This window comes from Talpa occidentalis, unplaced genomic scaffold (assembly GCF_014898055.3).
Source record: "Talpa occidentalis isolate TD23 unplaced genomic scaffold, MPIMG_talOcc4v2.1 talOcc4.12, whole genome shotgun sequence".
Classification (NCBI taxonomy): Eukaryota; Metazoa; Chordata; class Mammalia; order Eulipotyphla; family Talpidae; genus Talpa; species Talpa occidentalis.
This window is the reverse complement of record NW_023601212.1, coordinates 52,819,138-52,832,163: the sequence shown is the minus strand read 5'-3', so window position 1 is coordinate 52,832,163 and position 13,026 is coordinate 52,819,138. Positions and strand designations below refer to the sequence as shown.

Genomic DNA, 13,026 nt, shown 5'->3' with positions numbered 1-13,026 from the left:
TTATGTTCTATTTATGAATATTTTCCTAATCCACTTTAGTAAGATTTTATTCTAGAAGTTTTATCATTAAAACAATTAATTAGGTCTATTTATGTACGCTGTGTGCTATTCTTCTGATACATATGTCTATCTATACACTAATACTGTTGATCACTGTAGTTTTATAGTGAATATTATACATAGGTAGCATTGTTTTCTCTTAAATTAGTGACATATTCCAAATGTTGATGTTATATTTTCATTTACATTCAGTTCAAAAATTATTTTCAATTGTCTCTTTGATATCTTATTTGACCCATGGTTATTTAAACATATGCTATTTGATAAGGGACTGGTCACAAAGATTTACAAAGAGCTGATGAGGGCCTCCCTGGTGGTGCAGGGGGTTGAGCGCCTCACTGTGAAGCTGTCGCAGCCTCTGCAGCACGGGTTTGATCCTGGCCAGCTGGTGAGAATCCCACATGGTGAATTAGACCTCTCCTGTCTCGCCCGCTGCTCCCCTCAGCGGTGTATTTTGTCAGTCTGCCTGTTCTGTTCCCAGCTCTGTCTGTGGTGAATCCTCTCACCCTCCCACACATCTGGCCTGTACCCCAGTTCTTGTATAAAAATAAATAAATCTTAAAAAAAAAAAGAGCTGATAAGACTCAATAAGAACAAAGTGAACAGTTCAGTCAAAACATGGGCAGAAGAACTAAAAAGACACTTCTCCAAAGAGGAAATGCACATGGCTTACAGGTATATGAAATAATGTTGAACATCACTTGTAATAAGGGAAGTGCAAATCAAAACCACAATGAGATATCAACTTATACCAGTGAGAATGGCACATATTTAAAAACAAAAGCAAAAACAGGAACCAACAAATGTTTACAAAGATATGGTGAAAAAGGAACTCTCCTACACTGCTGGTGGGAATGCAAACTGATCCAGCCACTATGGAAAGCTGTGTGGAGGTTTCTCAAACTACTAAAAATGGAGCTTCCATGTGACCCAGCAATTCCACTCCTAGGAATCTACCCAAAGGATACAAAAACATTAATTTCTTTCTTATTTAATTCTATTACAATTAGAGAATGTTCTTTATATGACCCAAATCTCTTATTGATACATTTTATGAACCAAAGTCAGGTCTGTCTTGACAAATATTTCATGTGCACTTGGAAGCAATTCATATTTCACTCTCATAGTGTTCTGTAAGTTAGGTCATGTTGGCTAGTAATGTTCAAGTCTACTATAGCTTTGCTGATTTTTTTCCTTGTTCTGTTTTTCAAAGAAGATGCTGAAATATGCAACTATAATTGTGGACATAGTACTCAGTTGATATTTATTTATTTAAGTTTGTGTGGTATTCTACCATTTAAGCAGAGAGCTTTGTCAGCACTCCTTCGAGTCTAAGTGAAAAGCTGAGCCCAGTGCCCAGAGTATCTATTTCAATAGGCCCCCAAGTGGGTCCACAGTTTCCTCTCTTCCTTTCAGTTATGCCTAGATTGAAGGCTTCAGACTTAAGAGTGACTTGATAACTAGATTTTAATTCCTACCTCTTTCTCTCTTAGATTACCCCACCTCACCAAATGTATCAGGACGCCAGACAACAGTTTCCACAAATATCCGGGTCTCAGAACAGGAGAATGGTGATATAACCCTTGTGAAGCGTCGAATTCTTGGCCATAGAATTGTCATTGTCAACTTTTTAATCAATGATATGTATTTCCTTTCGGAAATGGAGAAGTAAGTTTCACATTTTACCTTTCCCTTGTGGCTCTCTCTATTTAGTGCTCTGGGCAAAGATGAATGGTCTGTAGGTGGCGGGGATTTCTGTTCTGCCTGGCAGGCATCTCCATGAGACCTACCGCATGCTGTCGCTAGGTCATTGACTTCTCCTTCCCTTTGGGTCCTGCAAGCTCCTCTGTCTTCCCAGACGAAAATTCCAGAGATCCTGATATTGAAATGCACTTACTTAAACCCAGGAAGTGAGGCACTTTATTTCCTATTATTTATTAATGTGATGTAAACCCTGTTATATAGCACCATTGGGCCAATAGTTCTTTAAAGAACTATGATAATAAAATTGTGTGTCAGTGTGTACAGCAGACATTTTTAAGTTAAAACATTTACTGTACATTCACTCACCTGTCAAATTTTTGATGTAAAATCAAAACCATCTTACCAATTAGATGGAGTCCATATAATTTTCTTCCATAAACTATACCCAAAAGTCTATATGCTAATTCTAATTTTGATGTCTTTAAAGTACAGTACTGCAAAGCAATTTAACCCTCTGGATTTTTACGCATGTTACTTTTTTTAAATTTTCTTATTCCACCTAACTCAATAACATTTTTTAATAAGTTTAAATCTGTAACCCTCCAAGTACCTAAAAATGGTGTTAAATGCTTTATCTCAGTTTTAAATAAAATGGAAAGTAAAGAAGTAAATAAAATAAAAAGGCGTGATTGTAATGAATGAATGAATAAATAAATAAATAAATGCAACTTGCTTTTAATGAGACATTGCAAAGAATTCAAATACGTTTTCACAGAAACAGCAAATACCTTTACTTTTCATGTTCAAATTTTGTCAATTTTCATAAATTACAAATTACTTGTTATAAGTGCTACAAGCAGCAATATTTTTGAAGAAACACGAATGATTCTCAGCAAATATCTGCATCAACTAGTTAGAGAAACGCATGTCCAGAGCATGCACTACCAGTGTATACAGTTGGCATGCTAGAGGCATTAGTCAGTGTGTTTTTCACAAGTACAGAGCACCTGGTAACTGCACATATTTGGTTAAGAGATTTTCCCCTGCAATCCAGTGAGGAATTGCTCAGTTCTACAGAAACTTCCTGATTGTTTACTCATTCTTGGATACAGAAGTTAGCATTGGAGATGCAAAAACAACTGAAGACATGCTTTCTAGTCCTCAAGATCCCCATAAACTAATGGGAATGGCAGAGAAGACACATATAAGCACTAGGAAGGGGAATGATAAGTTCTCTGGTTGAGTCAGGAACAGGAAGAACATTTAGGTAACTGAGCCCTCAAGTATAGTTTTTGGGAGACAAGTCACCTAGACTGAATTTTGAAGGATGAGTAAGGGTTAGTGGGATTTTTTAAAGTGTACTAACTGTTCTCTGCATAGCAGCCAGAGTAGCCTTTTAGCAGTGTAAACCAGATTCTGTCACTCTTCTGCCTAAAATGTAGTGTGGGTTTCCCATGATCACAGGAACAATGTATGTCAAACCTCCTCACATTGCAGAAAGGACCATGCATGAGTAGGACCTATATAAATGCTAACTTTTGGGGCTCAGCTCATTCTACTCACCACTTGCCCCATGGTCCAGCTATGGGACACTGCATGCCTAGCGAACTGGGGGAATGCTTTATAGCCTTTGCACTTGCTGCTCCCTCCGCAGGAAGGATCTTTTGTCCTGATGTCTTCAAATGACTGTCTTTTGCTTCCCATTGTTCAGACAGCCATTACCTTCCCAACTGCATCATCCCTTTTCAGTCTCCATAAATTTCTGCTGGATATTTAATTATTCCTGTATATATTTAAATATCTTCTCCCTATCATCGATTATGAACTTCTGGAAAACAAGGCTGTGTTACTGAGTTCATTCTGAATCCCTGCTCCTAGAACTAAACCTAGCACAGAATAGACCCTTTATAAACTGATTTCATAAGTAACTGGATACACAAACATGCATGCAATGGAAAGACCTTGGTATTCTATCAGTACAATTTAAAATAAGTAATATTTTAAATGGCCTGAGAAAAATAAGCTGTGCTTAAATCAAGATAAAGTGTATCTGATATTAATGGCTAATAATATAATAGAAGAGACAGAAAATAGAATATTTTAAAATATTTTCTTCTAAGAGAGAGAAAATAATATAGCCATTACTAAGGACTAGGGAAATAGGAGAATAGGGAGTTAGTCTAAAGAATATAGAGCTTTAATTTAGAAAGATAAAAAGTTCTGGAGATGGAAAGTGGTGATGATTACAATGTGGATGTATGTATATGCCTCTGAACTGCACATTTAAAATGGGTTAAAATGGTATTTTTTGTTATGTTTAATTTAGTATAATAAAAAACTTAAGAAAAGGAATCAGTTATTTCAGAGGGTGGTGATAATTATGAGACCGTAAGCACAGAAGGGGAAGAGCAATATAATTTTTGCCCTTGGAGTATCAAGATCTGGGATGGGTAAAGAAGGGAAGGTGAAATATGTGAGTTTATGATGAAGAAATACACTTGAAGAAACACTTAGCTTATTGTCTCACATGATGCTCAACTAGTATTTGTTAATGGATACAATATGCGTGACTGAGTGAAGTCACCTGGCTCGCTCATGGGTCTGGCCAGCAAACCTATTTACTCACTGCTATCATCTTCTCCTTGCTGATCTCCTACTTCCTGCTTCTCTTTAGATTTAACAATTTGGTGAGTTCAGCACTTGTGCTGCAAGTCAACCGGGCATACAATGAGAATGATTTGATCCTAATGAAGTCCAAAATTAGCATCATCATAAAGCTCTACCTGCATGCTGAGTTCTCTCCAAAGCTGAGGGTAAGGGGAACTCCCACTCCTCTCCAGCCTTTCTTCAAGGAGCATTTTACGCCCACAGGAACCCCAGAAGCTAATTGTCAGTTACGTCCTAAATCCTGGGTCTACCAGATGTCCTTTACCAAGCAGCTGCTGCAAAAGTTTCTGCCTTTTGGGAAGGGGTGGTCTTGAAGGTCCTGGGGGTCAACAAAGGTTTCTACCTTCCTTGGAACCTCTGCCAGTGACAGGCTCCCACTCTGGGTAGGTGAACATCTCTGAGTCCCAGAAGGATGCCATCCTTGCTGCCATTGCAGAGGGCCACCTAAGTCGGAACATCTTCTACGGGCCTATCATGTCTCTCTTCCCTGTCATTATGTACTTCTGGAAAAGGTAACTATCTCCCCTCACCTGAAGACCATGAGATCAGGAAAATGTGTGACTTTTAGTGAGTTCTCTGTCTTCCTCTAGTCCTTTTTCAGTTTTCCAGTTTTTTGGGAACTAAAACAGTGTATTTTCATGTACTTTCTACACTCCATCTCTCACATGAACATTAAATCAGAGTATAAAAGACTTGGGATCAGAATGTCTGACTCTCACCTTTTCCTAGTGCTTGGGTGTTAGATTTTCTTGGGTATAGGTTTATCACCCAAAGGTAAGGGTCTACCACAGCTATTTGGGGAGCATCTCTATCCAAACTAATGCAAATGAGCTCATGCCTAAAAAAACTTCATGGACAGTAGGACAGAAGAGTTTTGCTCTATTATGCCCCAAACCTAGAATTACCACTAGGGACACAGTCACTAGATACTTCAGTTTTTCAAGAGGAGCTTGAAATTCAGATTTGTATATCATATCTTCTAACATAAAAGTGGCAAATGTAGCAAGTAACTCAAAACAAAAGCATGGTGAGGAACCCATGAATGTCAGAAAACAAAAGTGAAACAAAACAAAAATGAAACCTACAGAACAAAGACAGCCTGTGGCAGATGGGCTTCTATCTAGCCAGCAAGGATCACGTTGAGAGACTGCCCTCAATTCTTCCAGCTATTTATATTATTGCATGATACCTGACTTAGGAGTTGCCCTCTCCTATAAAAGATATTACTGTATTAAAATATAAATGTAAATATTGCTTTCCAATCTCCAATCTTAAATATAAAAATCTAAGTTCAAGATAACAAAGTTAGCCTTTTGGATGTTAGTTGTTATCTAGCACTTATTTCTAGACTTCAGTCTAGTACTCCTAGTCAGGACTAAATAGAAGTTAATCTTTAAACTTTCTGGAGGATAAGGTTCTCCTGGGAAGTATAGGCTTGAATCAGTGCTCCTTTTTACCTATTTAAGAAGCATTGGGGAGCTTCAGAGAGGTTTTGAATTACTAAACCTCATGCAACTGGTTCTTCATTTACTTTTCTAAATAACTTATGTAGAGTTTTGTGTTCTGAAAACTGTATCCCCATATATTTTCTCAGATGAAGCTCATAAGATCCACCTGAGGTGGGTGGGGCAAAGTATTTTTATCTCTATTTTATAGATGAGGAAACCGAGGCTAAGGGGCTTGCCTAGGATCTACTTGGTAAGTGGTAAGCCAGTATTAGAAACCAGGTATGGCATGATGTCACCAATGACAACACAGGTCATCCCTGATTTTACTCTTTCCCCTTAGAAGAATACCAACAGCTACTCAAGAACAAGACACAACTGAACAAATCCTAGAACATGGGGGTGGGAGGGTGAGGCTAAAACATCCCCTTGCACCACACAGACCAAGAGTGACTACATTAGAAGGGTAAGAAAAGTTGTGACATGTTGACCTCATGGTCTTTCCCCCAGGCCAGTGCATTACCACATAGAAAGTTCTCCCTTGTTCCTCCAGAGAGAAAAGAGAACCCAGGGAAGACAGCCAGTACCCACTCCCTGCATTGTGGGTCACGTTGTGGGATCCCCTACTCTGATCTTGGCCCACAGTGATTGGAGGGGAATCTGAAGGACTCAGCCAATTGGAGTTTTACAGATGGATCTTGGCAGAGTGCAGTGCCCAAGTGATAATCCCAAATAGCAGCTTTGCTCATCTGCAGAACCATGTTGGTGGTTCCCTGATGAGGGACCTTAGTGAATGCGGATCTGCCTGATTTGGCAAATGAGGATTTTGACAAGCTCTTAAGCCTGATTTGCTCACACACCCAAGAAAGGTTTTGAGTCAGAGCTTTGCTTGTGGAGAGCATCTCTCAGGCACATCTCACTGGAGAGGCTAGTGGGAGCACCTGAAAGCTGTGAAGACCAGCAACACTTGAGTCAAGAAACAGACAGCAGGGGCTGATCCCCTTGAAGCAAAGACAGTACTAGGTAGAAAAGTTTCCTGTGCTATATACACAGGCAAAAGAATTAATTCATAGCCAAGGCTGATGTCAATGGCAGACAACAGTTGGATAAGACTACTGGTTTGGTTTTCTATACAAGCTAATTGTGGGATGGACTCCTGTTATCTGAATTCACCCAACTGGAGAACCTGTTTTTGAACTTGAAATTGAAGGTTACCTGGAGTAACCCCTCCCCACCTCACCCAGGAAAAGGAATTGAGACACAGTCCCATCCACTGTGACTCCTTCAGTGGGACCAGAGGATGGGAAAGAACACCCAGAATCTGTGAGGGCCAGTGGTACTCAAGCCAAGAGAAGGGCAGCAGGGTTGATAGTTTCCAGAACAAAACCAGTGGAGCTCTTTGGCCAGGGACCTTAGGGCTAGGGTTGGCTTCAGTCAAGACAACAATCAATTTTACCCACTCTAGAGCTGCTACTTCTGTTGCACCTGGGCAGAGAATTTAATTCATAGTCCTGCTTATTACTGGATATAGTCTTCACCCTGTTGGATCAGGGAAATTAAGAAGCATAAAGGAAACTTTGTTCCCATTCAATATCCCAAATTATAGGTGCACTTGAAAAAAGCAGAATTCATGATACTGTCATGTGCAGAGCAAGACCACTTGGTGCAGCCAACTCTAAATTCATTCAAGGAAGCAGGTTCTACTCAAGGGAAAGTGCTCTTAGGAATAACATAAAAGGCACAAGGCTCTCAGTAAGGGACAGGATGGAAACCAGGGACTGGGTCTTAAGAGGATTTCAGTCAAATGGTTTGGCTGCATCAGGTGAGGTTAGTTAGGAAACTCATACTCTGAGGCTCAAGCACACCCCAGGTGTTCACCACACTCCAGGTCTGGGTACAGCAGATGCTTTACAGACACTGTCCATGTGTGGTTCCAGTAGGAAGTTCAATATACTGCCCATGCCAGGCCCTCTCTGTCCTCTCTGCCAGGGCCCCAGCCTGCTCCCCTGTGCTCATGTTCCAGCCCCTTAGCTGGTGGTTTCCTTCCCCATGATCAGAAGCCATTTTTCTCACAGGTTTTGTTCCTGGAAGGCGATCCGTTCTTATTTCCAGTACAGGGGGAAGAAGGTCAAGGAGAGAAGAGGTTTTCCTAAACCTGTGTACAAGTACCCTCCGTTGAGTGGAGGTAAGCTCCACCAGGACTCACAGCTCCCTCCTCTTACAAACAAGACTCACGGAGGGAAAAGGAGGGCCAGAGGCCCAACCACTAGGGTGTTTCACAAAGGCTTCACAACAGGTGTTTTCTGGAGTGGAAATCTCATTAACTCAGGCCTCAGAGGGCAGAGCACTCAGGGTGAGGGTTCATGGACAATTTTCATGCTAACAGAAGGGGTCTCTGCCTGCCTTGGGCTTGCAGATCACAGTCTTCTAGGGGCCTTAACGGGGGTGGTAAGACTCATATCCACAAAGAACAGGTGTGATATTTTCCACTCTGGTCAGTTATGCAGAGTAAGGCTAGAAATCAGTCAGATTCTGATTGGTGGCCCATTATCCAAATTAGGCTAGAAGTCAGGTTCCTATTGGTGCAATAATACACATATCAAGTGAAAAGTTAGTGAAGCAATGATTTCATTTCTGGGTGCTTTGAGGTGGACTGGCTTTGTTCCAGTTCCTTGGTTAAGGTGGATGTTCTAAGTATTGTGGTGTGGACATGCTTGGGGCCCAACACTCAACAACTTCTGGCACTGTTTTAGTTACCCAGACTCATGTGATACAATTATTTCCAAATGAATACACACACACACACACACACACAAACACTTATATTGTTAAACAAGAAAATTAAAAGTTGACAGTATGATTTTAATGTAGTACATACAGTGTGTCCTCACTTGTCAACAGTAGATTCTTGGAAATTAGAAATTGAAGTGAAATGATGTATAATGAAACCAGTTTAACCATAGCCTAGTTGAGATAAACAAGAGTTAAGTTGCTACAGCATATTTCTACTCACAAAAACATCACTCATTTCTTAATCAAGACTCCAGACACTTCTAATGTGAGACAATCATTTGTGTTCACTCATTCTTCACTCATTCATTCATTTCCAGCCTGCTTACTTCAGTTCAGGGTCTCGAGCAGCCACAACCTATTCCAGCAGCTCAAGGCACAAGGTGGAACCTTATTTTGGACTGGACATTCTTCCATTCCAGAGTGCATCTCTCTCTCTCTCTCTCTCTCTCTCTCTCTCTCTCTCTCTCTCACACACACACACACACACACACACACTACTGCAACTGGGACCACAGAGACATGCTAATGAACCTAAAGTACACATCTTTGGGATAGGAGAGGACGCCAGAGTGCTCAGAGAAAACCTGCAAGAACATGGGGAGAACATGCTGATTCCATACAATGGGCCTGGCTGGGAATCATTTATTTTTTTTCTCATCAATGTTATAATGAAATGATGTTATTTAAGGACCTGCTCTGTGTGTGTGTGTGTGTGTGTGTGTGTGTGTGTGTGTGTATTTACATATATCACTTTAATGAAAGCATGGGAAAATCTTCAAAATAAAGGTAGTGTTAATTAGATTATTGGATTACTGGTGAAAAGTTTATATAATTATCACCAACAGCTCATTAATGATGCATTATTAATATATATTACTCATATGTATATAAAATACATGTTTTTCTTAGCCCAGAGCAGTTAAACTCAGTCCCTTTCCCAATACCTGCACTAAGACAGGCACTTGAACAAAAGGGAATTTTAAAGAAAGGGGGATGGTGCCTGGGGCAGCCTGGTGAGAGCAAGACTGGATTTTTTCACAGTGAAAAGTTCCGGGAACCACAGAGAACAGGTCTGTGAATCTGGAGACAGTGCAGGAATCAGAGCAAAGTATAGAGCTAAGAAGGAAGTCTTAAAAACAGCAGAAACTCTCCCAAGATAGAGCTAATCTTTCTGTTGTTTCAACCTTGAGACCTAAATTCATCTCTGGCTTTCCTGAACAGTCAGGAAAACAACTCCAGTCTTTTCATATGTGGTTCAAAATGTCCTTGTGGGTGAATAGGATGGGGCAAGGTAGCGGAGAGAACGGAATAATAAGAGGATAAGGGGAGGGAAGTGGGCAGCCAGGGTGGGCAAAGATACTCATAGGAACAAGAAAATGTCTTTGATTGGCAGCCAAGAACTCCCAGTCATTCATTCATTTCTCATGCTGAGCTCAAGGAAAGCAAACTCCCAAATCTTTTCTGGTATTGAAAGTTGGAAGATGGCAAGAGAATGCTCTGAGTGGAGGGGTCAGGTCACTTGGGTTTCAGACCTAGAGAACCATGGTGTCCCCCAAGGGCACTTGGGCATTTTATTTCCCTCTCAGCCTCAGACTCCCATTGTGAGATACAGAGATTTGAATTTAAGTAACATTCTATCAAACATCCTGTAATTCAAGGAATATTAAACAGAAGTGCTCTTGCTTACTTAGATTAACTTTGTTGGGTGTTGTGAAGTGTTTTTTTTTTTTTACCCCCTCTTTCCCTCCACAGGAGACAACCCCATCTTAAGATTCACCTTGCTCAGAGGGGTTGAGTGGTTTCGGCCTCAACAACGTGACATAATAGCAGTCCAAAATTGTAAGTTGGAGTTCGAATACAACTAGTATCAAAAGGGTGACTCTAAGTTCAGCTTGGCCAATCTCCTTGTTACAGAGCAGGGAGAGGGGTACCTTAGAACCCCCAAACCTGTCTGCTCTAAGTGGGTTCTGCCATTCACTACATCAACACAAAACATATAAGACTTTAATGGAAAGGAACTTTAACACAATTAGTAAACAATACAGAAATGACAAAGAATATAGTTTCTAAATCAAGCATCCAAAATCACCCATCACCTCGTGGATAAAAGTCTACCCAAAAGGAAAAATACCGGATGGTCTCACTCATAGCAGGAATCTAGAAAACTTAAATAAGGGACTAGGAAAAAGAATAACTATAAGAAAGAAAATATCAAAATCAACAAATAACTATGAACACGAGACACTCTATGGGGGGTGGGGGGCGGGGAAAGGAGGGCTTGGGGTAAAAATAAGGGGGTTGTAATTGTATGGGGAATATAAAAATAAAATTTAAATTAAAAAAAGAAAAGTCTACCCAAAGGGGATTGGTCCAGAGCAAGGCCCAAAAGCCTGCCACAGTCTAAAGAATCTTTCAGTGGGGACCCACAGAAAAGGATCAGAAACAACCAGACAAGTCTGGAGGAAAAGAGAAAATCAAAATCAAGATAAAAGCTGCCATTGTCACCTCCCCATGGGTCTCTCACCCACATCTGTTTCAACCAATCCACGACCAAAAGGCAAGTGCAGTTTCTTCACGTGTCTATCTGTTCCATGCACCTCCTCCAGGTCTCCTTCTTGCTCTCCATCCTACTTCCTTCCTCAGTCTCTTCCCCAGCTTCTTCTCTTCCCTGCTCAGCTCCACTCTACTTTGGGCTGGGCAGGGAACCTGGAACTTCCCCTAGTCCTGGGGACTGCCCTGTTACATCCTTAGTGACCAGAAAAAGACTGAGACCCCCAAATATGAGGTGACTTGTTCAGTATCACAAAGCCTATGAGTGGCTGGGCAGGAATTGGGAAGGGTCCTGGGTATAGCTCTCATTTGAATAATCTGAATAATCATGTCTTTGGGATTCTTTTCTAATCTTTTGAAGACAAATGCCTTAGATTTCTCTATATTTCTACTGGTCCTTTGTTCATTTCCAGGTATGCTGGGATATCTTTATTAGAAGAAAATCATACCATCCTAAGTGTTACTTTCCCCTCCCACTGAGAGCAAATGCTACTTGAACAAGACCCCAGCCCCATACCTCCCACTTCCTGATTCTCTTATCCCTGATAAGAGAATTCTCTTATCTCTTATCTCTGATCTTTTATCTCTGGTCCTAGCCTCCCATATTGTGGCCTTGTGATATCCTTTTTCTTCCCCATAATCAGCCTCAAGGATTCAAATCTCATTTGCCTGCACTAAATCTGCGTTTGCGTCTACATGATATCTCCCAAGACTTTTCTTTCTATCTAAATTGTCTTTCTATCCTAATTCTACTTCTAGTTTGAGGACTGCATCCTGCCTCTCACAGGCATGAATGCCAACGTGCCTGGCCCATGCATTACATATGTCCCCTTCTTACTTCATGGGAGTGCCCACTATGAAACCACGATCCATAGGATCCAAACAGGAAGTCTTGTGATTCCAGTGTCCCTCTGGTCTACTCCTTTTCACTTCCCTGGGTCTATAAGGTTGACTTCATCACCTTTGCATCCAGATGACAAAAAACATCTAGGATAAAAAATATAGCAGCATCCAAACCAGGTCTCTTGGCTGTCCCTGGAGTATTGCTACTTCCCCTTCACACTCCAAACACCTGCCCTGGGGGTGTTCCTGGAAACTGTCCTGGAAACTTCCCAGACTGGAGGTCCTCCAATGACCTGTGTCCTGAGTTCTGATGCACTTTTTTTTTTCTGTGTTTATTTTTAGCTTCATCAAGCAACATGACCCTGACAAGAAATGGGCTCTCCAACATGCACTTGTATCCTGTCATCGGGTAGGCATGAGCTGGAAATCCTCTACTTTAATTCAGGGCTGGTTTGTCCAAGTGTACAATGAGAGGTGGGAGAAACTTCCCAGGGCCAAGACTTCACTCCACATGCTGATAACTCTCCTCACACAGAACGAAGACACCAAACCTGGCTCTTCCAGAGACGCCTGTGCTCTGGGTAGTTCGGGAAGGGTTTCTCTGTGGGCACTCTTGCCCACCTCCCACTAGAACAGACACTTTTAAGAAACCACAGTCTTTGTTAGGGGGAAATGATGTCCTTGACCCACCTTTCAGTAGAACACTATTACTGGGAGAAGCATCCTAGGTGAGCTTTTATTGTCACCACCCCTAATATTCCTGTACTTCAGGGTAAGGTATATAAGATGGGAAAGAAAGAGGAGCTATCGTGATAGACAAGATATTGACAATAAAACAAAATGGACTTGAGTTTTCCTTACTTCTGTACAAGCATCAGAGTGAGACTGAAGCTAAGTTAGGGTTCTGGAAGAATCCTGAGAGGGTACTGGAAAACATAGCAGAGTAGTGTCAAAGAGCTGCTTG

At 41.1% G+C, this 13,026-nt stretch overlaps 1 protein-coding gene across 5 annotated transcripts in view; it reads left to right on the top strand.

Annotated features, from left to right (window-relative positions):
* RGSL1 (regulator of G protein signaling like 1) overlaps nucleotides 1-13,026 on the top strand; it is a 51,604-nt gene that overhangs the window by 33,400 nt on the left and 5,178 nt on the right. For 3 of the 5 annotated variants that reach the window (XR_005124265.2, XR_005124264.2, XM_037506334.2), the window contains exons 16-21: nucleotides 1,554-1,728; nucleotides 4,439-4,577; nucleotides 4,819-4,943; nucleotides 7,952-8,061; nucleotides 10,422-10,508; nucleotides 12,405-12,471. Coding sequence is in view for 3 of the 5 variants with exons in the window: in XM_037506334.2 (XP_037362231.1) it covers nucleotides 1,554-1,728; nucleotides 4,439-4,577; nucleotides 4,819-4,943; nucleotides 7,952-8,061; nucleotides 10,422-10,508; nucleotides 12,405-12,471 (703 nt within the window). In the remaining 2 variants the exon portion in view is untranslated. Of the gene's footprint in view, nucleotides 1-1,553; nucleotides 1,729-4,438; nucleotides 4,578-4,818; nucleotides 4,944-6,087; nucleotides 6,130-7,951; nucleotides 8,062-10,421; nucleotides 10,509-12,404; nucleotides 12,472-13,026 lie in introns of those variants that run through there. The other 2 variants (XM_037506335.2, XM_037506336.2) reach the window with 2 other exon arrangements.